This window comes from Ictidomys tridecemlineatus, chromosome 7 (genome assembly GCF_052094955.1).
Source record: "Ictidomys tridecemlineatus isolate mIctTri1 chromosome 7, mIctTri1.hap1, whole genome shotgun sequence".
NCBI lineage: Eukaryota > Metazoa > Chordata > Mammalia > Rodentia > Sciuridae > Ictidomys > Ictidomys tridecemlineatus.
The window spans coordinates 146,350,712-146,377,926 of NC_135483.1; the positions used below are offsets into that span (position 1 = coordinate 146,350,712).

At 38.0% G+C, this 27,215-nt stretch overlaps 2 protein-coding genes across 3 annotated transcripts in view; both read right to left on the minus strand.

Annotated features, from left to right (window-relative positions):
- Ttn (titin) overlaps positions 1 to 27,215 on the minus strand; it is a 263,368-nt gene that overhangs the window by 195,790 nt on the left and 40,363 nt on the right. Inside the window, exons 43-47 of one of the 2 annotated variants that reach the window (XM_078017672.1) lie at positions 22,947 to 23,135; positions 17,486 to 17,535; positions 3,358 to 6,106; positions 2,259 to 2,537; positions 79 to 642 (exon numbers count right to left, since the gene is read on the minus strand). In XM_078017672.1, coding sequence (XP_077873798.1) covers positions 79 to 642; positions 2,259 to 2,537; positions 3,358 to 6,106; positions 17,486 to 17,535; positions 22,947 to 23,135 — 3,831 coding nt within the window. Of the gene's footprint in view, positions 1 to 78; positions 643 to 2,258; positions 2,538 to 3,357; positions 6,107 to 9,726; positions 16,428 to 17,485; positions 17,536 to 22,946; positions 23,136 to 27,215 lie in introns of those variants that run through there. The other variant, XM_078017673.1, reaches the window with a different exon arrangement.
- Positions 20,155 to 21,618, minus strand: LOC144365354 (uncharacterized). The gene is made up of 2 exons (XM_078016412.1): positions 21,501 to 21,618; positions 20,155 to 20,834 (listed from the first exon to the last, which is right to left on the minus strand). The coding sequence occupies exons 1-2, from the start codon at positions 21,616 to 21,618 to the stop codon at positions 20,155 to 20,157; spliced, it is 798 nt and encodes a 265-aa protein (XP_077872538.1).

Below are 27,215 nucleotides of genomic sequence, written 5' to 3' on the forward strand. Positions count from 1 at the left end.
TACAAAATGTGCAGACTACATTTTGTTTGTTAACGGTTTGTCTATGGAGACTTCGGAAGGGAGGAAGAAGATTCTTACCTCTGACGGTAACTGTGGCTGAACAGGAGCTGCTCCCAGCCTCATTGGAAGCTGTACACACATAGGTTCCAGAATCTTTTAGTTTGGCCAGCGGAATCTCAAGTGATGCTATTTTATCTTCAAAATAGATTTTATGATCTTTCCCAGGGGGAAGTTTTTGCCCATCTTTGCTCCAGGTAATTGTGACTTTCCTATCTTCATCTACCTGGCACTCAAGATGGACCTTCTTATTGATAGCGGACTGCACGGGCTCTAACTCTTTAATGAAATGTGGTTTGTCGATTATAATTAACTCTGCTTGGCAGATGTCTGCTCCAAACTTGTTAGAAGCCTTACAAGAGTAGACTCCTCGGTCTTGAATGGTAAGATTCAAGAGTTCTAAACTGTGTTTGTTTTCTGCATCTGAAATCTTGCACTTAGGTGAAGGAGAGAGAGCAGCACCATCTTTCTGCCAAATGGTTTCGATCACGGGAGTTCCTGCCACTGTGCAGAGGAACTTGGCTGCCTTACCCACAAAAGTGGTAAGGGATTTGGGTCTGGAGAGAAAGGTTGGTGGATATGCCTCTGCAAAAGAAAGTTTTCCAGCATTACACGTAGTCCCCACCAAACTCTTGCCATAATTATGTTCCAAGACAGAGAAAAGATAAATTATATTTTTAGAGACATTATTTTAAAAAGGGTAAATATGTTACTAAGACCAAAAGATTTGTCAAAGGAAAATGATGAGAAACACATCTTTGTGGAGGAGGGAGACAGCACTTAAATTATCTATCAAAGCAAAGAACAAATGTTCCTGTGTGAAGCCACACTGCTAAAACTTTGTTCATGATAGTAGCTGATTCAGAGTTTGAATTATTTGAAAGGCAATTCAGCTGATACCTTTATTTTACAAATTAGAAGACTATGTAATAAAGATAAAGAAAATGTTCTCAAACTTTTCAAAAGAGTAGGGATATTAACTTATAAGAAGATTGAGGCAGTTTTGTGAAGTCTTTCTAACCCTCATGTTTGATGCCAGGAAACTCTTAAATGGCTTCACCTGAGTACATACCCTAGGCCATTTTAAACTTGTTAAAATATCCAATAGCAGTATTTTCCCATTTCCACTCTGCATTTTGAAGCCAGCCTTTAGAAAACTCTCTAATTAAAAACAAAATCCTCCTCTTTGTCCTTTCCTCTTACTTTGTGAGGCTTTGATTCAGTTCCATTACTGAATTGATCTAATTCAGGTAAAGAAATATCCAAAAGTGTCAGTAAGAATAATGCCATCTACTTGGTTGCATGGAGATACTTGGGCCATAGAGTGAAAACCACTGGCTATGTGACGTGAACTGGATATCTTAGAATCTCAGAAATTTTCTCATATGTAAAAAGTTTGCAAAGAAGAGGAAGTTCAGAGAACCCTGCCTTTTTCATGGCAAAGAAATGTGCTACATTTGTCCTTCCCCTGGATGCTGCCATTGACCCAGGGACTGTCTCCCCCTCCAATCGTCAGTGCATGACTTGATGGCACTGCTATCCCATCCTCATATCATAGCTCACACTTAAATTTTCTCTTGAAAGGAAGAAAGTAAAAGAGAAAGAGGGAGGAAGGAAAAACAATTCACTGGTTTGTTTTTTCTTTGGCTACTGAGGGAATTCAGATATTGGATGTGTGTTAATTAACACTTTGAAAGTCATCTGGTGGGTCAGTTAGAAGATTGAGAGCACAATTTTTGTGTAAGTTGCCCTTATTATAAAATTAGGAGTAAAGCCTGAGGTGAGAACCCTTGTTTTGAGTCTTGCACTAGGTGTGTATCTGAAATTTGGGTTTTAAAGATTTTAGTCTTATATACTGGCTCTTTTCAGCTTGTGATTCTATTAATTGGTTATTTGACTTCAGACTATTAAATTCATTGAGACCATTTACTTTTGAGTAGCACTGAATTGTCCTCGAATATTTTATATTAAGGACTAAGCCATGCTCATTTGATGACTTAACATTGTTCTCAAGTAATAAGCTATTTTTCCTTTGGCTGCTGATTAGAAATATAACCATAAATAATGACTTTTGTTCCACATGGGCTCTGCCCTACCAGGTTACCATCTTGTTCCTGGCGGTTCCCATTGGCAGCACTTTCTGCACCTGTATAGAAAGCAACCATAGGTGACAACATCCACGTTACTTGCTGGGTATTTACCTGTCACAGTCAGCGTGGCTGTGCAGCTGACACTGCCATATTCGTTGGAAGCCTTACAGGTGTACTCGCCACAGTCCACGACCTGTGTCCTCAGGATTTCCAGGCTGGAGACGTAATTTGAAGATCGAATAGAACACTTGTCACTTTCATAAATTTCTCTGCCAGCTTTGAACCACTGGAACCGGACATTGGGGGCACTTTGGATCTCGCAGGTGAATTTGGCTAAGTGGCCTAAAGCGACTTCCAAGGGTTCGATTCTCCTCTTGATCACCGGGGCAGCTGCAAAGGGAAGCAGAGTCCATTAGCAGGCCTCCTTATCAGGCACACCCCATTTTTCTTTTTCTTCTAACTTTTGTTGCTGTTAATGAAGTAAAACAGTGGAAATTGGTGAGACGGATTGCAGCAGTTTAAGACAAGTGACTGGAAAATGAGAAAGATCATTGAAGGCAAAGGAGGCAATATGCAGCTCTAACATATTCATTACTTTGCGGTGATTTGTGAAAAAAATATTAAAATGTGATTGCTATTGGCTTACATGCATAACAACATGATATACTCCTTAAATAAACCATGCTTACTAGGAACATTGAAAATAATGTGAGAAAACATGATCTATTAAGCAAAGTGATGAAGCAAAAACAATAGCAGAAAAGAAATAGAAACATTAAACACAAATGGACAACTAATCATGGTTATTTCAAATTTAGGAATGCGATTGGTGATTTCAGAAATGGCTAGATGTTCATGTATAGCTTTTTGTACATATTATTAAAGTATTTCCATATAAAAATCAACTAAAAAGCATATTTACTTGGCATTACGAAACATTTTAAAATAAAACATTATTTATTATTATAATGTTTTATTTTAAAATGTTTCGTTTTAAAAATAAGTAGTATTGTAGTTATGATAGCAGGCTACCCAATGAGGCAGCAAGTAAACATAGCTAATAACCATGATTATGTAGGCCATTTCATTCTTATTCTAAATAACTTGCATCCTGGAAGTGGTTGATAAGTGAAAACTCAGTGACAAAACCTCAATCATTACAATTCAGTGGGTATTAGAGCTTGATCCATTTAATCCTTAAAAATCCAACCTCTCTCCACTACAGTGAGTTTTGCTGATGTTGCTGTTTTTCCATTGTCATTGGAGGCCTCACAGACGTACTCTCCTTGGTGGTCCTCTGCGTTTACTGTGTCAATTACCAGTGTATATGTATCCCGATCTTGTAAACACTTGAACTCTTTATCTGAAGGCACCAGTTTACCCTCAAAAAACCAATTCACCTCTTTAGCATTTGTTATGGATACCATGAAGGAAACGACCTCACCCTCCTCGGAAGTGATGTCCTTCAAGGGTGTCTGTACAACAGGGCAGTCCTCTTTAAGTAAGCCGCCCTCGGTTTCTTGTATCTTCACCATACCAGCCTCCTCCGTATGGCTTTTAGTGGCTTTCTCTTTTTCCTCTGAAGGTTTCGGAATCTCATCCTGAGTTTCATCAGAGATGGCAGCTGAAGCCACATCCTCAGTGGCAGCGGTGCCATCCACATCTTTGACCTGACTCTCCACCTTAAAACAACTGACCTCTTCTGTGGACACAAGGCATTCAGATTTGACCTCAGTGATTGCTTCAACATTCTGCAAATCTGCAAAATAATCCACATCTTCCTGCATACCTGTTATGGCTCCTTTCTGAATTCTAGGATCCTCAGCCATTAAGATGTTTATCTCTTCACAAATAATGGAGCACAAAGTGTCCTTCAGTTCGATTTTCAGGTTGGCTGTTTGAGGATCAATACCTTCAATAGCGATGGTTAATTCTTCTGTTAGGGACTTAGCTGAAGTAATAAGGTAGGTACACATGATGCGTTTGGGTTCTTGGGTGAAGTGCAGAGCCTTGACCTCTACCTTTTCAATGTTTCTTAACCACTCAGAGAAAAGACTGGGTTGCTCAATGGCTACTGCAGCCTGCAAAGCCCTGCGGATTTGAGTCTTCAGGTCTAATCGCTGCTCTTCTGGAATAGCAGAAAGCAAGCTTTCCTTAGAAAGAATGTCACATCCCTGCACCTCCTGCACCACCTTGATTGCCACAGGCTCTGTTTTACACTCAGTGGTTTGGTTCAGGGGCACTGCTGTGTCATCAGAATGCACTTCTTTGAGCAGAACCTGCTTCTCCTCAAGTGCTAATGGGAACCTAACAGACTTGCCTTCCTCAGTGCTCACTGCAATATCTTGCCCTGCACTTTCTAGTTGATCTGCAATTTCCATCAAGATTTTGCTTTCTTCTGTGCATGTGTGTTCTGAAGGAACCAGGGGCTCATAGTTCACCTTAGAAATCACCACATCAGGACCCTCAAAACTTTCCATGTGTCCCTCAGCTAAACTCTGACTCAGAATGAGAGCATTTTGTGCCTCTGGCTTTGGTAGAGTCATACTTTGCTCTTCATCCACTTCAGATACTGCCTTTTCTTTTAATAAAAGTACTTCTTCGACCACAGAGGATGGATGTGTATGTGCTGGAGATTCTGTTGAAGACTGTGCATAACTCCCTTCAGGTTCACCTAATAAGGTTGCCAGAGGCTCAAATGTTAAAGAACTAATTTGTTCTATGGACAAGGCACTTGGGATGATTTTTTCTGACTCTTGAAACACCAGAGTATCTTCTTTGTGGAGGGTTTTCTGGGACTGGACAATCTGTAGTTGTAAATCAGGAGGTGGTTCCCTGATGGGCTGCATACAAGTAGTCCCATCAATGGAAGGAAGTTCCCTGGTGCTTTCAGGAGTGGGCATGTCTTGCTCCAACATGACTGTGGATTGTAATTGCTGCGCTCCAAAAGTAGCTTGACTGCTTAGTTCACTGGTTTTAACAATATGCCCGTAAGAAAGCTGCTCCTTTTCTTCTGCAATTAAAGCAGCTTTCAAAATGGTGCCCTTTACAAAGGTTGCAATTTCCTGCTCTGAACTGAAGGCCTTGACTTCAGGGTCTTTTAATGACATCTCTGGAAAGTCATCAGACACCTCTGGTGTAGACTTTGCTTTGCAGGGTGCATCAGCCATGTCTGTGTCCTGGAGGAGTACAAGCAGCTCTGCAGCACAGGTGGTCTCACCCCATACATTCTCTGCTTTACACACGTAGAGGCCACTGTCTTCTCTCTGAGGGTCATTGACAATGAACTTCCCGGAGCCATCAGGATTGTGAATGATGGTATAATAAACATTGGTGCAAAGCTGCTTGTTTTCTTTGAACCACAAAACAGTGGGGGCAGGCTCTCCCAGCACCATGTAATCAAAGATGGCAGGGAGCCCCGGAGCACAGTGAATTGGCTTTAACTCCTTGAGGAAGAAAGGAGGACAAGGACCTTCAAGCATTTCCAGAGATTTCTCCACTGCTGATTCTGTTTCTGTCTCTTTGTGTCCTTCTCCTTTGGAATTTATTTTTAGATATGCACTACATATTGCCTTTCCATTCTCATTACTGGCCACACATGTATATTCTCCCTCATCCTCAAATTTGGTGAACAGAATGATCAGGCTATGATCATTGCCATCAAAAACAAACTTGTAGTCAGCAGAAGGGGTTAACATCACCCCATTAAAGAACCACTGAATTTTAGGTTTGGGAATGCCAATAGCAGTAACGGACAATTTAGCCACATCCCCGATGCTTATTTCAACATTTGACACTTCTTTAATGAAACTTGGGACAGTGCCTTCCTTTTTGATATCAAATTTAGTTGAATGAACTGGAGGTTCAGACAAAAGTTCAAGTGTTTCTTTTAAATGAGATAACTGAAGTTCAGAACTATAGGATTGAAGTCCTTCCTCGGCAGCCAGAAAACTAGAAATCTCTGTATGGAGAAAAGTGATTATTATTTTACTATAAAATTTTGTTTAACAAAAAAAAATTGTAAAGAATTAAGTGCCAATTTATGGCATTCTGTTTTTTTTCTTTCCTGTAGCCATTAGAGTATTCTAAGATTAATATATATAAAAGCACACTTCTAAATTTTCTTAGATTATATAAGATTATATAATTGCTACCATACACATGCAAGTTGTGATCCACTTCTTTGCTCGAGTTTATAAATTTGAAGGTCGTTTTTATGAGTCTTCCTTGTTATGTAAATCTAGTACTAAAGTTTGAACAAGTGCTTGCTAGAGTTTTGTAACAAAAGAATCTAGGATTATTTAAATTAATTTCTAAAAAGATCCAGAATTGCTCATTATATGTAGGACCTTCTTCAGTTTAAAAATGATCTTTGGGCTAGGCATGGTGGTGCTTGGGAGTCTGAGTCAGAAGGATTGTAAATTCAAAGCCAGTCTCAGCAACTTAGCTAGGTGCTAAGCAAGTTATCAAGACCCTGTTGCAAAATAAAAAGGACTAGGGATGTGGCTCAGGGGTGAAGCACCCCTGAGTTCAATCCCCAGAACAACAACAACAACAACAACAACAAAAAACAAAACAAAACAACAACAACAAAAAAAACCAACTTTGGGGCTGAGGATGCAGTTCAGTGACCTCAGTGAGGTCATGAGTGCTTCCCTAGCATGCATAAAGTTATGGGTTCAATCCCCAGTCTCACAATAAATCAAATCAAATAAAAACAAAAGAAAAATGATCTTCATTGTTAAAGGCCGATTATTTCCAAAGAAACCATCTACATTTTAGTTACTCTCTCTAAAATGAAGCCACTATTAAAAATAAGGGGTCATGGGAAATGTTTAATTTGGGTTTGTAAAAGAAGGGCTGTTGACAGCCACAGGTCTTCTTTCGTTTGTGTAAATTGTCGTATCCCTTCAATGAAGCTTTTGTAAACAAGATATTAATTAAGGAAATAGAAGAATCATAAATAAGAGAAAATGAGTCCAATTTTAGAAATCTGATTATAGTTTATTGTGTGAAGAAAACCTACACAGCATGATTGAACAGGAAACAGTGAATAACAGACACTCTCTAAACAGTGCTATGGGTGACAGGATGAAGGACCAGTAATTTGATAACAAGAAATTTAATTTTTCATTAAATCTGTGAGGTATGTAGAACAATCCTGTTACTAGAAGTTGTATTGCCTTACTGAAAAGCAGTTTTATTATTTCATTAGTTCACTTCACTTGCCTCACATGGAACACTCGTATGCCCTAATTACTTTCTGTTCTAGCGTATAGCATTAGAAGACAGGACTCATGTCTGTTGGCTTTAAATACACTGGTAAAACCTGCCTATAGCATGAAGAATCATACTCAGCTATTATTGCATCCAGTAAGCCATACAACATTGACTAATTTCATATACTAAGAGTGAGTGGCCTCTTAGGTGTACATTTGATCTATATAAGTTATGTTAGCTTTCCTATCATTTGAACTTCCAAAATGAATTATGAATGTAAGTATAATTAAAATACCCTAACATGTTGAAATATTTTCAAAGATTTTTTTCTTACTTCAAAACACAATGCATTAACCATTAAAAAGATAGTCAATGGAATGCAAATGTTCTGAAACATGGAAGGTATAGTTAAAAAAACATGAAACAATAGCAGCTAATAATTGTATCTAATTCAACTATGTGTCATACAAAGAATTCTTTCTCCAGCATCAGAGAAATTAATATTTCAGGCTTTTAAGTTATGTGTCATTGAGTCAGAAAATAAAAAATCCCATTTAATTATCTACAATAATTAATAAGTAAGCCAAGTGTGAGGGCAAGGCTTATTTTTCTTTAGTCTTCGTTATTCTGCATATTCTCAAGTTCAGTGCATTTGAGACTAAAAGAATTCTAATGAACAAAATCAAATAAAGCCCTCTTTTTTATGTGAAAAAAGTATATTTTTCAGCTCTTCCTGAAAAGCCAATATGGCATTAAAATATTTCTTTCTTTTCCTTCCTTTCTTCCCTCCTTCGTATTCTTTGTCAAGAAACAGGTTCTAAACTGTTGCTAAGCTACAGATGTTTGGGTAAAATGTTCTTGTCGTGTTTGTTACGTTCTGAATTTCAATTAATCTGAACACACATTATGTGGTTAAAAGTAGAATAGAATCCTAAATTCCTAAACTATAGAATTAGTTTTATTTCAGAACTCAGAAGTAACTGTTCTGTATCTATCTCCTGATGAGCTATGAACACTCAGAACAAATAATTTTAGGAATCTGGACAACAGGAGTATAGGGAAAATCTGACATCTCTGCCTATTTTCTGCATATTCTTCCACTTGTTTTTAATTTGGATGACTATAAGAAAGTCCCACTGTGGGAATAAAAAAATTAATAGTTTAAAGAAACACAATAAACACAATTGGATACATGAATTCTTTTGTAAGTTAAATTTAAATTAAGGGACTTATGTTTAAATTCAAATCAGTATGTTTAAGACAATTATGTTACTTAAATATCGTATAATGTAGGTGATAAATAAAGTCTCTAGAAAACAGTAAGTTATTTAAGAATTGGGGGGAGGTTAGATTCATAATTTTATTGCCATAATAATTTCTCTTGTCTGTTATGAAACTAAAATTTATTCTAAATTATATTAACAGCTATTATCACTAGAATGATTCTAAATCTTATTGTTGAATGTATCACCTCTGGCATCTTTTGGTCTAACCCATTTTTAGATAAGAAAACTAGATTTCTTTGTATTTATTAAATTTTATATGAGAAAATTTAGGCTCATAGATATTAGGAGTTTGTGAATTTATTATAATTTTAATTTTGCAAAATGAAATTAAAGACTTGCTTTAGAAATATATATGTAAACATCTTAATAAAATTTGAATGCTTATTAATTTCTAGTTTTAAAGATAAAGTTCAATAAAATGACAAGATTTTAATGTTAATTGAAGATACACTGAAATACAAATTACCATATTGTCTCAATTATTAAAATGCCCCACCTTCTTTTTTGCTAATGTTAAAGATTCCAAAATTGAAATATAGTTTAAAACCTACATGTAAATACAAGATAGTAATTTTCTTAGTTGCACCCAGGCCAATATTAAGTTAATGCTGCACTTTATACTTGACACTGTCTTAAAAGTTGAGAAAATGTTTCCAAACATGGAAAGATCATTATTTGCATATTCTGCAAATATCTAGATGAACCCTGTCCTTAGAAAGACAGTTGGTCCCTTCAAACCCAATGAGAAGTAAACATTTAAGAGGATATTAATAATGAAAATAATTTAAAAAGAAACAAAATTAATAATACTAAGATTATAATGTACAACAGATTATAGAGTTAATTACTGACTGGGTGAAGCTGGGTTTTGTTGCTCCTTTTGTCCAACTCCTGGTAAAAATCCATAGTTTGGATGCAAATATTTATGATTCCAAAAATGACTTATAATGTGAGCCAAGGAATTTCTCTTACCAATTGTCTGGAGGATCATCTGGCATGGCCTGCTAAAAAAGAATGCCCCTTACTAAAACATTTGTGGAGGAGAAATTAGGGCAAAGCAGAGGTCCAGACGATTAGGTAGCCAAGGAGATGTTTAATTGCTTGATGATACACAGCATAATTGACACAAGTGATGATTCCACAGTTTGGATAAGAGAATATTTACATGGATTACAAGGATGAGGTTTCTATAGAGACCATACTTCCCTAGGTGTCTTCGGTGTAATGCATTCAAACAGAGTGGACTAATTTGGACGTTTATTCGGCCCATATACTTTGGAAAATGTGGAAGCACTCAAATTCTAATCATTAGTGAGGTGCTAAACCATCTCTCTTTAGGTTAGGGTGAGGACTGCATAAGTCTCAGCCATGCCTGAACTGTTTGTTGCTACACACCTATACTCACCTGCATCACTTTTTACTAGACTTGTTATAAATAGGTTGTGGAACCCTATGCCACTTTCCTCAGCACTAAATCTTGTTCCTTGGACCAGTTTCCCATCTTTGTACCAGTAAACCGTAGGTCTTGGAGAGCCACGGACTAGACACTGGAAATACGCTGCTGTGCCTAATAGTGCATGACAGTCAGAAATGCCTTTGATAAACCTGGGAGGCCCCTCCACCACCTGAAATTCAAAAAAGCTGTCTGCATATTTGCTCTTTAAGACCAATTCTTCCTTTAAACTGCTTAAAGTCACTTTACTTTTTGGTGTTATCATAGCAAATATTTCAGAATCTCCCATGGTGAGGAAGCCCCGACAGATAGCCTCTCCTACACAATTCACAGCTCTGCATCTGTATGTCGCACTATCAGAGGGACAGATATTCAGAATTTTAAGGGTGTGGCTTCCCTTCTCCTCACTAATCACATATTTCACATTATCTGGCTCAATACACATATATTCTTTATACCATTTAACTTCGGGTGTAGGGATGCCTATAACTGAACATTTGAATACAGCAGCTGAATTTTCTGGAACTTTAAAATCACAAATAGGTGTTATGAAACGTGGAGGCATGTCAAATACTTCTAAATCAATTTTTAAATCCCTGTCTTCTTCCCCTCTTGTATCCATATTTGGAGGCACTAAATTCAACGGAAGAACATCTAGATTCACAATCATGCTTTTATGATCTGCGGTAAATTCAGGTATGGTGACTATTTTCACTTGCTTCTCAAATTCTCTGACATCTTTTTCACTTAATTCAACTTCCAGGACAATTTCTTGAGGAGAAGGTGTTCTCGATGAGGTTGTGTTTTCCAAATCAAACTCCATGACATGCTGATGTGTTACTGGAGGTGGGAGTGCCACTGCCCTTTCTTCTTGGGGTATTATGTCCACTTTTGCAAAGCTCTTCGCTTCTCCAATGATGTTCACAGCATGGCACATGTACTCTCCCTCATCCCCCTTTTGAATGTTAGAAATTTCCAAAGAGCATACATTACCCACCCTTTCCATCTTGATTCTTTCATCTGGCTCTAGCAACGATTTATTTCGATACCATTTCACACCAGGAACTGGAAGGCCCTCCACTTCAACAATGAAGCCTAGTGTTGTGTTTTCATATATCTTCCTTTTAGTCAGAGGCTCAATAAAAGATGGAGGCATTTCATTGTCTTTTGGTTCAATGGCTTCATTGGGTGTGCCAAAGGAATCGGAACGCAGTAGTTCGTAAGCTGAGCTTCTTTCTTCTGTGGGCGTATGGAAATGTTCGTTTGGTGTACTGTCCTCCCTTTCTATTTTTGATGGGGACATTTTAAAATTTCTAGTGGGGTTTGGTCCTTTGGTAGGAATAAAATCTCTCTCTAGTCTCTCCCCTGGGGGTGTAGAATACCTCTCTAGAGCCTCCCCTGGGGGTGTGGAGTACCTCTCTAGAGCCTCCCCTGGGGGTGTGGAGTACCTCTCTAGAGCCTCCCCTGGGGGTGTGGAGTACCTCTCTAGAGCCTCCCCTGGGGGTGTGGAGTACCTCTCTAGAGCCTCCCCTGGGGGTGTGGAGTACCTCTCTAGAGCCTCCCCTGGGGGTGTGGAGTATCTTTCAGAAACTTCCTCTAAAGGTGTGGAGTATCTTTCAACAGAGTCACTTTCTGAATTTTTAGTTGGTTGTCTAGTTGTATCCGAAGGATTAAAACATAAGTCAGAAGACTGTGGAGATTCAAAACGTTCCACAGACGATGGTGGGGTATAAAATTGATCTAACTCAGAGATTTCTTCACTGCTTATGCTTCCCACATCAATGGAAATATCAGATTCAGGAGAATATGGACGACCTAGTGATTCCTGTTTTTGGTTGTAGTATTCATACACAGTGTTGAAAGTCACTTCTTCAACCTCCATCGAAGTGATGGACTCCCTCTGGACAAGTTGTGCTCTGTGTTTGATGTCTTTCATTTCAGGAACCTCAGATTTTCCAGCAGCAAGTAAATATTGTGTCAGAGAGGTCTCGGACTCCAAGGCTTTTGTTGCATGTGCCTCATCCAGTTTAGGAAGATTTTCTGAAAAACAAGTTTCTACCTTTTCTCCTTCTACAGTGGAGGAAGAAGCTTCATCTTGAACTTGAACTTCTTCATCACCTTTTTCTTCTCCCGAGGCATCGTTTTTTTGACTTGTTGGTTCATTTGGATTCGGTTGTTCTCCAGTCATCAAGAATGGCAAGCACTGACTGAGAGACAGCTGTCTGTGGAGTGCATCTGCGTCCTGTGCATCACCTTTGTAAGTTCCATCTCTATCCCCCTGTGTCCCACCATCCTGCCTTTGGTATGAGGCCGCGTCTGGGTTGATGCCGTCTTCTTCCATCTCATCAACCTCTAAAAGTTTTTCCTCACTTGCTGCTTTTCTCAGCTGTGAGATGAAACTTCTACTTCCATTTTCTAGAGATCCGTTGTCCTCAGAAACATCAGTTTCTTCTCTCCCAGCAGATGGGGTTGGAAATGGGGCACATGATTCACCACAGATTGCTTCAGTAAAGGACTTAAAAGAATGCTCAGTCTTTAAAATTGCTGTACTTTGATCCTGTACATGTTGGATTTCTTTTTCTAAATGAGAGGCATTTGCATCACTGTGACTTTTCTCCAGAGTTCTATTTGAAAACTCCTGACCAGGATAAGTTTCTTGATTGGTAAATATGTTACTTTGTACACTTTGAGAGGCACTCTGGGTACCAGCTTGTAATGTCTCAGGGCTAGGAGTCTGTTCTTTATAGAATGTTTCCTGCTGTTGCCTAGTTTCTTGCCCTTGGAACTCCTTAGCTGGATCTCCTATATGAGAATACATTTGTTTTAGGTCAAATACAATGTGCTCAGCATCAGCTGCTGTTGAAGCAGGATGCTGGGTTTTAAAATAAGCTTCTTCTGATTGACCACTGTCTAATTCTTGGAATATTACACCTGCATTTTCTATTTGTGAATGAAACTGCTTTAGGTCAAATGTAATAGGTGCTTCATGTTCAACACTGTCAGAAACTGCAGATTGATCTACAGAGCCTATTTCTTTCTGGTATTCCCTTTCTTGTACTTCAAATTCCTTATGAGTTTGAGAGGAAAGCAGCTTCAAACTCATTACAACGTTAGCTGAATCTGTCTCAGTGTTTGAAGACATTTTCTCTGCCTGATGCATATTTGCATTTAGATTACTTAATCTTGATTCTCTTTGCTTTAATGAAATGTCTATGTCTTCCAACTCCCTTTGGGGAGGATTAACAAATGATTTCTTGGTAGGCCTTTTTTCTAGAACTCCTTTCTCTACATGTTGTAACTTTTCAAATGCGATTATTTTATGCTTCACCTTTTTCCCTGGGTAGTATCTCTCTCCATCAAAGGGTTCTTCATACATAATGGTAGATGAGTCTTTCATATTTTGTACTTTGTCAGAAATTCTCTCAGAGTAGATATTTGATAAATAGTCTCTTTGGGCACGTTCTTGCACAGTTTCCCATTCAGATCCAAGTTTTTCAAAATCATTTCTTAACTCTTTCCTAATATTAGCATCACTGAAATCATCAACACTTGGATAAGCAGTACCCTCTGCTTGATGAAGCTTTGGTTTTCCACTTGCATGTTCCTCTTCCTCTTCATCTTGACATTGTATGAGCTCAGCCCTGAGAGGCTTGTTTGTGTTCATGGATCTAGAAGCACCCTGCATAAATCTAGGTGGTTTTTCTCTAGGAGTTGTACAATATACCTGATCTTTCTGGTCTACCTGCTCAATTGTCTCTAGGCTTTCAAAATACCCTTTTACAGAATACTCTTTTACATTTGATGGGGAAGTAAAAGTACCAGCTGGATAATCATAAAAATGTGCCCTCACAGATTCTCCCTGAATTTGTACTTGTTGATCTTTGGAATATGGTGCATAAACTCCACCAATGTTTTTGAATTGATTGTATTCCCTGTATGTGACAGGTTCCACGGTTAGATCTAAAACACTCTCTATGGTTCCTGAATTGTTCTCAGCAACACATTTATACTCCCCAGAATCTTGAGAATTAACATCATGAATATATAATCTGTAGCTACAACCAGCTTCTTCAAACTGGAACTTCTGGTTCTGCATTAAAAGGGAACCATTTTGGAACCACATTACAATTGGCTGAGGCTCACCAGATACTAAGCATTCGAGAATCACAGAATCCCCTTCTCTACACCTGGCATGCTTTGGCATTTCTTGTAACATTTTTGGTGGCTCATTAGTAATATCAGATGAGAATATAAATTTATGTTTTGGTGACTGACTTGCTTGATCTAGAGGTGGGGCTTCAGGTTCCAGCTGGAATATTTCTCTTGACTCTTTATCCTGTTCTGGGGTTGGAGTGGCTGCTGTTATTTGAATTTCTACAGGGAAGGAGAGCAATTCTGTGTCTGCAGAGGGAGGACCTGGTGCATGACTTTTTAACACATGGAGATCTGCCTGGCTCTCTAAACTCAAAGATGAATGGACACCTTCTGCTTGGTCAAACACCAAAGCCAGCTCTTCCTCCTCCTCTGTGTATTCCTGGAATACTGGGACTTTCTGTGGTTGGACATCATACCTTTCTCTTGCTCTCACTCTAAGCATACTGGTTGCTTTTACTGTTCCATATTGGTTAAACAGCACACAGGTAACAGTCCCTTCATTTTGAGGATGAACAGAAGAAAAAGTTAACGTTGAATGGTTTTCTGACGTCTGAGTGATAAATCCTCGATTATGTCGGACTGGTATATCATTGTTATACCACGTCACTATGGGTTGAGGATATCCTTGAAAATGACACACAAATTTACAACAGTCACCTTCATAAACTTCCTGAGATTCAATTTCTTGTAGAAATAAAGGTGGACAACGTTGTGGACGTTTTTGGAGAGGATTTTCAAAAAATCGGGTTGTTTTTTCCTCCTGTTCCCTTTTGAATTCATCAATTTTTGTGGAAGCAGAGTGTTGTAATTCTCTCAAATCCCACTGTCTCATTCTTTCACTATCTATTTCTTCACTTTCTTTAAGATGTACAAGTGTATCAAAAGATTCGCTGGCATATGGTATAGAGACTTGAGAGACATTCTCGGGAGTCTCATATATTTCCTCACTCTCATATACATTAGTGACATATTTGGATGACTCTTCAATTGCGGTATTACTCACAATTTCTTCATACTGTCTCTGTGCTTGGATGTTTTCATTTACTAGAGACCTATCATATAAATACTCTTTCTGTAGACTTTCTTCTAGAAATGCCTCTTGCCTCAGGCTAATTTCAGTCTGGAGAATTTCTTCATCAACAGCAGTTTGTAAGCTTGTAGGAGGTTCTATGGATTCCCTGTGTTGATCCATTTTATTGGGGAAGGTGCATGGGAGATGGATGACACCTTCTGGTAAATTAGCCATCTCATCCCTGTTCTCAGCGAGGTCCAACACAACCCCGCTCTTTGTTTCCTCTCTAGAGAACAGAATATCTGTATCACTAACTTCACCTCTCAAAGTGTTTGGGCTTATTTCTGGCGACACCTCTAGACACCTCTTTTTCTCCAATAACATCCTCCTAGCCTCCCGTAAACGTTGTAACTTCATTTTAGTCTCCTCATCCAGGAAACTTTCACCTACATTGAGCCATCCTCTTATGTCAGATTTATTTTCCAAATATTCTTCATCATACATATAATCTGTTTTTTTGCCAGGACTTACTGTGTTAAAGTGTATAGTTCTCCTCATTCCCTTTTGTTCCACATCTTGTCTTTTGTTAAAGGGAGAGCCAGTAAACCTTAGGTCAACTTTTATCCTATCTTCTTTCCTTCCAGCTAAAGCCTCCATGTTTCCATGTGTCTGTTCTGTTCTTTTCAGAAACTCTAAATATTTCTCATCTTGCCCTTTCTGGATAACCAGCAATGAAGCAGTTGATTCAGCAGACCCTTCACTATTTATGGCTAATAATCTATAGCTTCCAGAATCTCTATCTTGGACCCTTTTAACCTCTAAGCTGGAGGAGTGATGATGTAAATCACTCTCAGTTTTTATAACCCGACGGAGACCTGTTGGGATAGGTCGATTATTATGAAACCAAGTCATTTCTGGAGTTGGACAGGCAATTAATCTACATGCAAAGACAACAGGTTCACCCTCTAAAACATATTTAAATGCAAGTTTTTGGGTAAAAGAAGGCTTGAAATATTCAGGCCAGGAGCTTGTCGATGATTTTCTACTTGCATATCTTTTAGCAGTCATGGAGCTATGGTCTATGTCTTCAGAATCTGAAAAAGCATCACGTGTATCTCCTTCTGAAGGTTCAGCTTCCCCCTCGGTGAATAACTCTGAAAAAAAATTAAATTATAAAGCATTTTACTCTTTTCCGTCGTATTTGAAAAAGTTGAAAATAAATTGCAAAATCAAAAATGAAATAAAGTGCATGCTACAGATTCTCACAAATCCATAAAAAAATTCACTCACCATATTTGTTCGAATAAACGCAACACCATGCTCTGTTTAAAAGATTCTGACACGAAAATCGTTCGTTGTCTGGTCTTTTCTTCAAACTGTTGAAATTTCTTCTTGAACAAGCAAAAATGCATTTCAAAATAACATAGTCCTGTGCATATTTGTTTTGAGAGCAGGAAAACCTTGTTGTTTTGATGGCTTAGAGGGAAGATCTTACCTGACTTGCAGAGAGTGGAATAAACGCCCTTTCTGATCCTTTTGATTGTAGATTAAGTTATTATATTTTTGAGAATTAACTATTTAAAAATATATACAAGAACTATAACCATAAATAATTAGCTAAAAAGGAGAAGGCGTTTATTCGAACTAATACAGCCATAGAGTCACAATGTTATGCAAAGAAAAGCAGGCAATAAGGATCACATGAGACAGCTATCTGCAAGCCAGTGTAAGACATATCAATGTTAAAATGATGTATGTGCATGAAGTGTAAACCAAGAATGGGAATGTAATGTTTTCACACATCCTAAATAAAGTAGCATTTCAATCATAATTCATTCATGACGTTGCATTCTGAGAATGATAGGTTATTGCCTATTGTTCAACTGAATTCACTGTGATTTTGAAAACAAACTTCTATTTCATGATTTCATGCATTAAGATGATAACTTTTTATAATTCACACATTTGAAAATGGCTGCAAACATGAGGTTGAATACCGCTGATACTTTAAAATTTCCATACAACAAAATTACTGTAAAATGCATGTAACCACCAGCATACTAAACCAGGCATGCGACATAGTAATATATACTCTAAGAGATATATTTGTACATCTATGTCATTTTTCTCAATGATACTAAGAGTAAGAAGACGACTCAAGGATTCTATTAATCCTTCGGAATTTCTACTTTAATATCACATTCATTATAACAATACCTTTCATCTCCACTTCAATCCTCTCATGTAACATTGATTCAGGGGCTAAAAGGGAAAAACAAAGATATTTTAGTGATTAAATGCATATCCTCTCTGCATCAATTCATGATTTATACGATTTGTATAATTTATTATAAAACCAGAAAACTGCATCCCCCAAATTCACCAAAAGGTCCATGCCAAACAAATCAATAAGCTGATAAAATACGTGACAAGGTTGACAGAGAGATTAAAAACATTTTTATTTTAGCTTCTCCATTAAATTTCCTTTAGTCCCATAATTCCCATGCCTTTGCATGCATTCAGAAAAGCAATCCACAAAAATAAAGGAATATCTATTCTTAAACTGACCATCCTATTGACTGAACACTTGCTAAGAGATGAAATCACATTTATTAGAAACATGCATTTTCTAGCTTGTCATTTTTAGTTGAGGGCTATTCTCAGTTTTTCCTGAAGAATTAAACATTTTTGCTAGCATATCCTCTCTTGGATTTGAACCACCTTTCAAACCTTAAACTTCAAACTTTAAAGTCCCATGACACATCAAGGAGTGAAACAAAGACCCCTGGACTCAAAATTCCTTTTATTACACAAGGACCCAGCAGAGCTTTTAGGCACAGTGGTCTGTGGGGCAGCTTCCTGGGAAAGACTCTTGCTCCATGGTCCGTGTGACATTGCGTCAGTCAGCTGGGTTCCCCTTCTTCTCAGTTCCTTGTGGTCTTCAGCATGAATTTAAGGACAAAGCTGATGTTTTCTTCGAAGATTCTCTTTTTACTTCGTGGGTTGTTTTAATGTGTGACTCTCTGAGTGTTTTAATACTTTTAGTGTCTGAACCAAGGGTAACTTTTGTAACTGTTCTGGTTTGCGATTCTTTTGCTAGGTAAGAATAAAGTTAGGAAAAGGCATAAATTAGCTATGTTTATATGTACAAAACATCTGCTGAATGTAGAGAAGATGAAATGTCATTAGGATGAGAACGAAATGCAGCATGTTAGTCCCCAAACTAAGATACGATACATCTATGTTTATTACACACATAAAAACTCTAATCAAACAGGCTTATGGGGAATTTACATTCTTGCTTGATCTTGGTGGACAACTACATGGCTTGGATGAACTTTTTTTCAGCCCAAATAGAAAAGGAACATATAAATACTGGGCTTATGTCAAACAATTACATGACTGTGCCTGATTCTTCACTCTTCAAACACCTTAAAGTGTTTAAGTGTATTATCTTTTAAATATAGGAAGGCAGTCTAGACTTGCAAAGAAAGAAAGATAGAAAGAATGAAAGAGAAGCTCTTGTTTCAAGAACACTTTGATAATAGAATCATTTGGAAAAGCATGAACTAGAGATCCTGGGGCAAAAATGCCTAACTCAGATCCACACCATGAGTCTGACAGTCCAGTACTATACTACAGCACTGGATTACCCAAGAAGTAAGTTGAAAGACCTATATTTCTTATGCTTCAACAACACATCCAACTCCAAGTTTCACATTTCGCAGAAACCATGACAGCTGTCACCTACATGAATTGTAGACAACACCTCCAGCTAAGCAGTCATTCATTTTGTGATTACTGTGTCAGAAGTTGCAGTGAAATTGAGGGTCAATGCTCTGGAATTTCCAATCTATTTTATATAACTAGACCTCAGTTTTTGTAGGCTATGGAAACAGGACCAGAAATGACTATCGAATACAATCTCTGATTTAAAAAGTTTCTTTTTTGGTGAGTGAGTATTACAGATATTTTAAATGAATATTCTTGTTGGGCAGGAAAGATAACCATAGTTTCAAAATTCAGTGCAGAGATGGCTGTGCAAGGAGATAGCACTGTGCTGCTCCCTGTTCACCTCTAACATTTCCACATTATTGCCAGGATCGTGGAGGAACTTAGGTTACGGCTTTCCACAGACCCCTGGATATGCCCACCCTTCCTTCCACTAGCTTCTTTCCACAGGGCTCAATGAAACTCCTTTGCCCACAGATGCACAATGTGAGCTTCTAGCACTTGAAAAATTATTTTTTCTCACTCTCTCAGCATCTAAAATGAAAGGCTATTGGTGAGAGGGAGAAGTTATCTCTTGCCTAGAAAGATTTACTTGTGTTCTTCCAGACATAGTGAAGAATCAAGCACAATAATGACAAAAATAATAATCTTGCCATGAGAAAATTCTACAATTCCAGGGGATCTAATGCTGCAAGAGCAATATCACTTATTGAGAAGTATCTACAAAAAACCCTATGTTTGATCCACAGAGAGCCTTATTATTTTGAGTACCCAATTATCTATTTTTACGGTCTCCTTCTAAACAACTAGAACCTCTAACTTTGAAAAGAAAGGGTAGATAATTGGGTAGTGGGAGTCTTTACTATCAAAACAATTAAATTTAACACACTCTCAGACAAAATTGTAAATACCCAATAAGTACACAGCAAACTGCAACATTGAAGCTTTCTTTGGTACACTTTCTAGGTGGCTCATAGAGTAAATATTATAAAAAGCAGCAGATATGAAATAAATCTTGACTTCCTGAACCTAGACTTGAAAGTTAAACTTCCTGAATCTAGAGTAGAAAATTAAATTATCATGACAAGTTTGGCCACTGACTTGGCCTACTTTCCTAAGCCATTTATAAAGAGAAATACCAGAGACATTCTAATTAACATGTTGTTTCAATTTGCATAGCTGCATGAAAAGCTGCTTACATAAAGCGATGAAGATGAAATGAGGTAATTCATAGCTAAAAAAAATCAAATAACCACCTTCTATGCTTAGTACGGCCGATGTGGTCTTCTCTCCATAGCCATTGTGTACAATGCAGCTGTACAGTCCTTGGTCTGCCAGCTGAACATTGTATATGATAAGAGACTGAAGATTTCCATTTCCAGATTGTTGCACTCTCTCAGATTCCTCTATCTTTATGCCTTCATGAGTCCAGGTTACATCAACAGAAGATTCGTCTTCTAACACACAGAGGAACTGAGCAGTGTCACCACAGTTCACAGTGAGGTCCTGAAGGTGCAGGAGAATCTTCGGTGCCTCACCCATGGACTCTTGAGCACATTTCTCAGACAACTCAGAGCTTTCTGCAATTTGTGAAAGGGACGTGGTATGGTGCAACTCTACATCTTGAACAGAGGCAGCTGTGTGGGCAGAACTTTGAGATACACTTTCAAAAACCTGCACTTCATATTCATATGATGATCCTTGAAATGACTTAACTTCCTTTTGGGATATTTTGCTCTCCTCCTTTGTGAAAGAGGAATCTGCCACTGCCTGGTACTTGGTGGACTCTCTTACATCTTTCCCAGAACTTTGCCTATCTAGGGCTTGCACTGTATAATCAAGTGACAAGAAAAAGAAAAGAATATTAAGATCTCAACTTTGTCACTTGGCTAGGTTAGTAACATATAATAGCATGGAAGATGAAGATGAAAGGTGTCATTGTCACTTGGAAGCAGCATGCCAGATGCAGTATGGATGTCAGGATCACACAAAAAGAAAATTCATTCCCAGCGTTCCAGTCATGAGTGGTTGATGAAGGCTTATGCGGTTGCCATACAGTTCTGATTTCTTCCTTCTGTTGTCCTTGCAGCTACGTGGAGTGACACAGTCTATTTCCCCAACCCCTCCTTTTTTTTTTTTTTTTTAACTGACTCTATTTGGGATACCATTTATTCTCCCTCCATCATATGAACAATATACAGCACATAGGTCATATACTGATGCAAAGTTGTTTAGAGAAGTGAAAAAAGTCAAGCCAAGTTGGTACCTAGAGAAATCATTACTGGTTCTCCAATGCACAGAACACACGTGAGATTTAAGGTACATAGGTCGAGCCATGGTCGAGGACTTGGGGAGCCTTGTTGGGTGTTACTTTATTAGTAAATTACAGGCTGACTACAGTATGCAGTGAAACAAACAGCAGAGACTGTCGTTAGTAACAGTGGGACTAGAAGGTATGCAGCAAGTCAAAGTCCTTGAAGCAAGATGGGCTTTACCTTTCGGAGTCACTGTGAGTATAGCTGCACAAGTGGCTTCCCCAGCACTATTGGCTGCTTTGCAAGAATACTGCCCAGCATGCTCTGAGTAAGCATCAACTATAAGCAATATAGCCATGCCTGTGGACTCCTCAAAATGGAAAACTACATCTTTTGTTGGTGGAATTGGCTGCTGATTATGAAACCACTGGATTTCTGGCTTGGGAACACCAGAAACCCTTGCATGAAATCTGACTGTCTCCCCGCTGTGCACCCTGAGGCTTGATAGAGGCTGGATGAAGATGGGCTTTTGGCCAAAGGCCTCCTTCTTAAATGAAATTGATGAAGAGACATGCCACAGGGAGTTTGATGTAACTTCTTCACATTTGCTAAATCCTGAAAAGAAGCATGCCAGTTTTTAATGTCTTTTCCCTGCACTGAAACCAAAACACGTTTGGAGTTGTCTAAAGATCTGTATCAAATTTCAACAACGAACTAAACTCCAGTCCAATCTTAATGCTTTGCCATTGGATGTCACTACTGAATCAAAGTCACACAAGTTCACTTCCACTCCCAGACAGGAAAGCTGAGACTCCAATTGGTTAAGGAACTTCATCATATTGTTTGAGAAAAGTGGAGTTCAGAAATGAGTTTAGGTATCCTTTTCTTTTCCTCCTCTGATTGTAAAACAACATTTTCTGTTTTTATTTATTATTATTTATTATTTTATTTATTATTACTTATTATTAAGAAAGTATCTCATTATAGTAAGTGTTTAAAGTTAAGGAACAAACATACATTTTCCTAAATCACTGTGTATTTGTGTATACCTAACACTACTTAGACTATATTCATTCAGAAAAAAATAGTCTGATGCATTAGCATGTTACCCTGTCTTTGAACTGAAGGAAGTATGTCTGCTGACAACTTCACATCCCCAACTAACAGAAATGTGAATCCACTTTAATACCTGGCCACTCAACACTAGGCCTTCTTTGAGGGATGGTAAATACCTCCAGCTTGTGAACAGATATGAAATTGTCTACTGTCACTCTTGTAAAATCATAATTGTGTCAATACAATGGGAGTTGATGGCACTTCATTGCTTTTTTTTTTTTTAATGATTCTCATCCCAGCTAAATGAGAAAACAAATATGCCCATTCTTTCAGCATCTCTTTCCCCTTTGGGACACAGGCTGATCAGGAGACAGAAAAGCTGGTGATGACAGTGACCTGTCACAAGTCTATGGGGAAAAAGCAGGCAAAATAAAAAATAATGGTCCATGACTCATGGGGAGAAAGGGTAACTGAGGAGCCAGAGCACTGCATATGACATGGAAATAATTAGTTGAATTAAAAGAAAATGGTAGGACCAACAATGATTTACATGAAATACTTAGTAATTGTTACTGGTGCTGTGAGATTAGAGCTCTATCAAAATGTGGCCTTAAAGTGGCTTTACTCTACCTTCCAGTCTCAAGTTGGCTGTGCTTGACACTTGGCCCACAGCGTTGCTAGCAACAAAAGTATAACTTCCTTCATCTTCTGGGTAAGCTTCAGCAATTTCCAGTTGGTAAGTGTCTTCGAACTGAGTCATTCTAAAGAACCGAGATGGCTTGATTTTCTTGTCTTTGCTGTACCAAGACACTTTTAGATCTGTATCAAAAAGAAAAGTCAACATCTAAGTCCTCCAAATAAGTAAGTGTTAAATTTTACCTGCAAACATGATATCAGACTAGAGACTGCATTTCATGCTTATTTAAGGACATTATTCCTTTCCTTTGAATGGACTATAAATCCACTATTAAATGACTTCCTTTCATCTTCAGGAAGGAATCATGATTCTAGAAAAATGTGTCTTGCTCTATCTCACTGGTTTGAAATATTTAACATGATAGAATTTTAGTTATACTCTTTTGAGGCATTTGGAGATCATGTGGTGGATACAGACAGGAACACAATTTTGACGTATTTAGTGACCTTGAGAAAAACATGGTCCTGAAAAGCAGTCATTATGAATGACGGATTTGGGATTGTGGCTGTATTCTGAGACAGAAATAAGGAAAATCTCCACTTGCAGTTTTCACAGTGATCAATCAAAAAGACAGCTGAGAAAATCAACATCCTATAAAGTCTAAAGTAGACATTCTTGAAGGCCGAAGACAAAAATCTGTACTTTTTGTTACCAATGAACAGGTGTCAAAAGGCTCAGTTAAGCAAAATGTATGGCACAAATAATTGTACAGAAGAAAAAAATTTAAATTGAGAGAGACAGACAAACACTGAGAGCTTCATGGAATTTGGGCACCTTAAAAATTAAAATTTTTTTCCCCAAGTAGCAGTTATAATAAAACTATTTCCATACATGTTTTGAGCCATCTTAATAGAAATACAAACCCAAATAAAGGATAAAATATTATTATACTGTTGTACTTTATGGTAATGTGCATTTTAAATTTAGGTGTTAAAATTAGGTTTAAATTGCCAGAATTAAAGCCACCTTGTTTTTGAAACTATCCCACTTCCTATCTCAATACCATCCATAGGAATCTTCTAACAACCCCATTCTTAGCCTTTTGGCAGCAATTTTGATCTATGAAAGTTACCCTCCTTCCTATGATAGTTTATATGTTTATAAACTACGGGTTCTCCTTTGAATGAAACATATTGGTTTGTTGTTCCAAGGTAAGTTAAAGAATGGAATCCTGAGACTGCACTGGGCCAGCTGTGTGACTTTGGCTATATCATTTAGCCTCTCTGATTAGTCTTCTCATTTGAAAAACGAGGAGTGCCACAATTCATTGCATAAAATGGCTGTGAGAATTAAATGACATAGCATGCATGAAAGGCTTTATAAACCACTGGTACAAGTCATTTATTAGAATGAGAGTAACTAACATCACAGTGTCTTCAATTCCATGCCAAAAGACAAGGACATGTGACATAATTGGCAACACCATCACATGGAACTGCACAGCCATCCTGCAACTACTTGATCTATTAGGTGTGTTTTTAATCGCCAATGGAAACGGGAGGATGCAGAGTTCATTCATCCCTGTACAAGGTCCTCTGCTACTCCCACTGACAGTTTTTCCTTTGTGAACTGAAGGAGGACACGCATGAACTGCCAACAGCACATGAGCCAAAGGGCAAAACCTCCCTTGGCAATATACTTACTTCTCCCTCCTGACTCCCCTTGGGGAAGACTGGCCAGCACTCTCCACCCTACAATAGCAGCCTCTCCCCAGACCCTCTTCAGTCTCGCCTCCCACCTCTGTCCATTCCTCTGTTCCTTATCATAGTGTTATTTCTCAAAAACAAGCCTGATCATGTTACCCAGGAGTTTAAAACTCCTGCAGTGGTTCCTCAAAGTAAACAAGATAAACTCCAAAATCCTAAGCATAAAATACCAACACTTCAGTACCTGGCCTTTGTCTTCTTTTCTAGCTTCCTCATCCTCTCAGGACATTGCTTTCCAACCACACTCCATCACTTGTCACTTGCAGAACACAAAGTGACTTTAGGAAGGTTCTCTCTGCCTGTAACATCGTTGTGCCTGATGGTCTTACTTCTTCAATACAGCCTCCTCTGACTATCTCCCAGACTGATGCGTGGACTTGTTGTAGCGATTACAACCTTGGGCTCCAGCTGCCCACACTCCTCCCCTCATCTACAGCCTGTTCTGTGCACCCCTGACACCTAGTATAACATCTCAACTGTAGGGGTACAATAAATGTCAGTAGAATAGAAATGGAATAGATGCTCAAATGAACAATGGACACCCCTCACTACCAGTTATTTCATTTAGCTAGCTGTCACTATCAGCCTCTAAATAAATGACACTAACCTGCAAGAAGCTAGCTGTTAGCTGTTGTTAAAAATTGAACTCTAGATAGGGCAGATGGGTGGGAGGGGAAGGGAGGGGGCAGGAGGTTAGTAAGGATGATAGACATCATTATCCAAAGTACATGTATGAAGACATGAATTGGTGTCAACATACTTTATATACAACCAGAGATATTAAAAAATGTGCTGTATATGTGTAATAAGGATTGTAATGCATTCCGCTGTCATTTGTTTTTTTTTTAATCAATAATAAAATAAAATAAAATAGAGGCAAAAAAAATTTACTTTTCTAAATTTATCTTTGACCAGTAGGGGTCACCAGAGACCTGCCATAAATAACATTTTCACTGTGAGAAAAGCATCACCAGATGGCTTAGAACCCTGTGACATGGTTCAGGAGTCCCCAGAAACACAAGACCAAGGCTTTTGAAAACTCAGTTTTATCCACTTCATAGAAGGCAGGACTGTGTTTACTCTTTTAAGTAATACCTAGTGAGGGTACATTGTGGAAATACTTTCAGACCCAGGGATGAATTTGTGATTTGGTAAGCTTTTGAAAGGGCATTTTATTTAATGAATTCAATATCTGTCATATAGAAAATATATCTACAAGAGGATGCTTAACCCTCTACACGTATAAGAAATATTACCACACATAGGGAGTTAATGATCTCATGAATTTATAAGACTCATTCAAGCATTTAAAGACATTAGTCATGCAGAAAAGACAGAATTCTTCTCTTTCTACTCCAGAATCTTATAGAAAGCTTAAAATATGTCTTTGCAACAGCTTCAAGGCAAAACTATATTTTTCTATAGACAAAAAATTTATATAAATATAGCTGAGATAACTATTACTACTTTGGATGATCTATATCTGTTTATATGAAAAACTTTCTATAATATTCAATAAATGGGTAAATTATTTAGTGTAGTTTTAATGAATTTGATTTTAAAATAAATTTTTCTTTATTGTATTAGTAGGATATTATCAGATCAGTCCTGATTTATTGATATTTAGTGTTTCTCAAACACTATGGCTCAATGACAGAAAGTCTCTAGTCTTTGCCTGTATTGTCATCCAATTCTAGACTTATATGTATATACAGCCTCTCTGTGTGTATAATAAAATGAATGCATTCAGCACCAGTCACTTGGCACTGTGCCTATTGGTGTTTTATGTGTATTGCACTTTAATTATGCTCATACAATCCAACAGGTCCATTTGGTTTCCAGCTTACCATCTCCATCCCAGAGGAGGAAATCATTAGGTCAGAAGACTTATTGAAATACTAACTTGTTTGGGAAAATAGACCCTGGCAAGGTAGAGATTGGGTTATAAACTAATGGGAGAAGCAAAATAAGCAAAACAATAAAATTGATTAAGAGTACAGTGAGATACTTGAGCTCTGAAATTTCCCTTTAGTGTTAGTATACAAAAGCTAAGCAAATGAGGCAATGAGTTTCATTTAGGACAAATCAATAATTTATTCTTTTGATTTATCTCATCTCTATCTGTGCAATCATAATTGGTTTGAAATGGCTCTACATGTATTGTTTCATTTTTCCAAGGTCAGATTTCCGGGGTGAGGGGAAGGGCTGATAATGTGTAAAATGTAAGCTTCAAATAAAAATAGAAGCAGTGATTTCTCTATGATGGCACTGGACATTATACTGATTCAAGTCTTAATCCTGGTAATGGACTTCAGGGATTGCTGTTGGTCACATAACAGTCATTCACTGTCCAAGCCACCCCTGCTATGGAGTGCCGGCTATGTACCAGGGTGCTATTCTCGAGTAAGAATCTACACTTGTTCTCATGGAGCTTACTTTCTAATAGATTCCATGTTGCATGCACCAGGTTCCATTACTAGTTCGGTATCTCTCCCT

Excerpts from the sequence above, each read along its gene's own strand:
- LOC144365354 (XM_078016412.1), bottom strand. The coding sequence starts at position 21,618 with ATGGCTATATTGCTTATAGTTGATGCTTACTCAGAGCATGCTGGGCAG. Across the intron at positions 20,835-21,500 it reads ACTCACAGTGACTCCGAAAG|TGCAAGCCCTAGATAGGCAA; the intron begins GTAAAGCCCATC and ends TTGATTATACAG.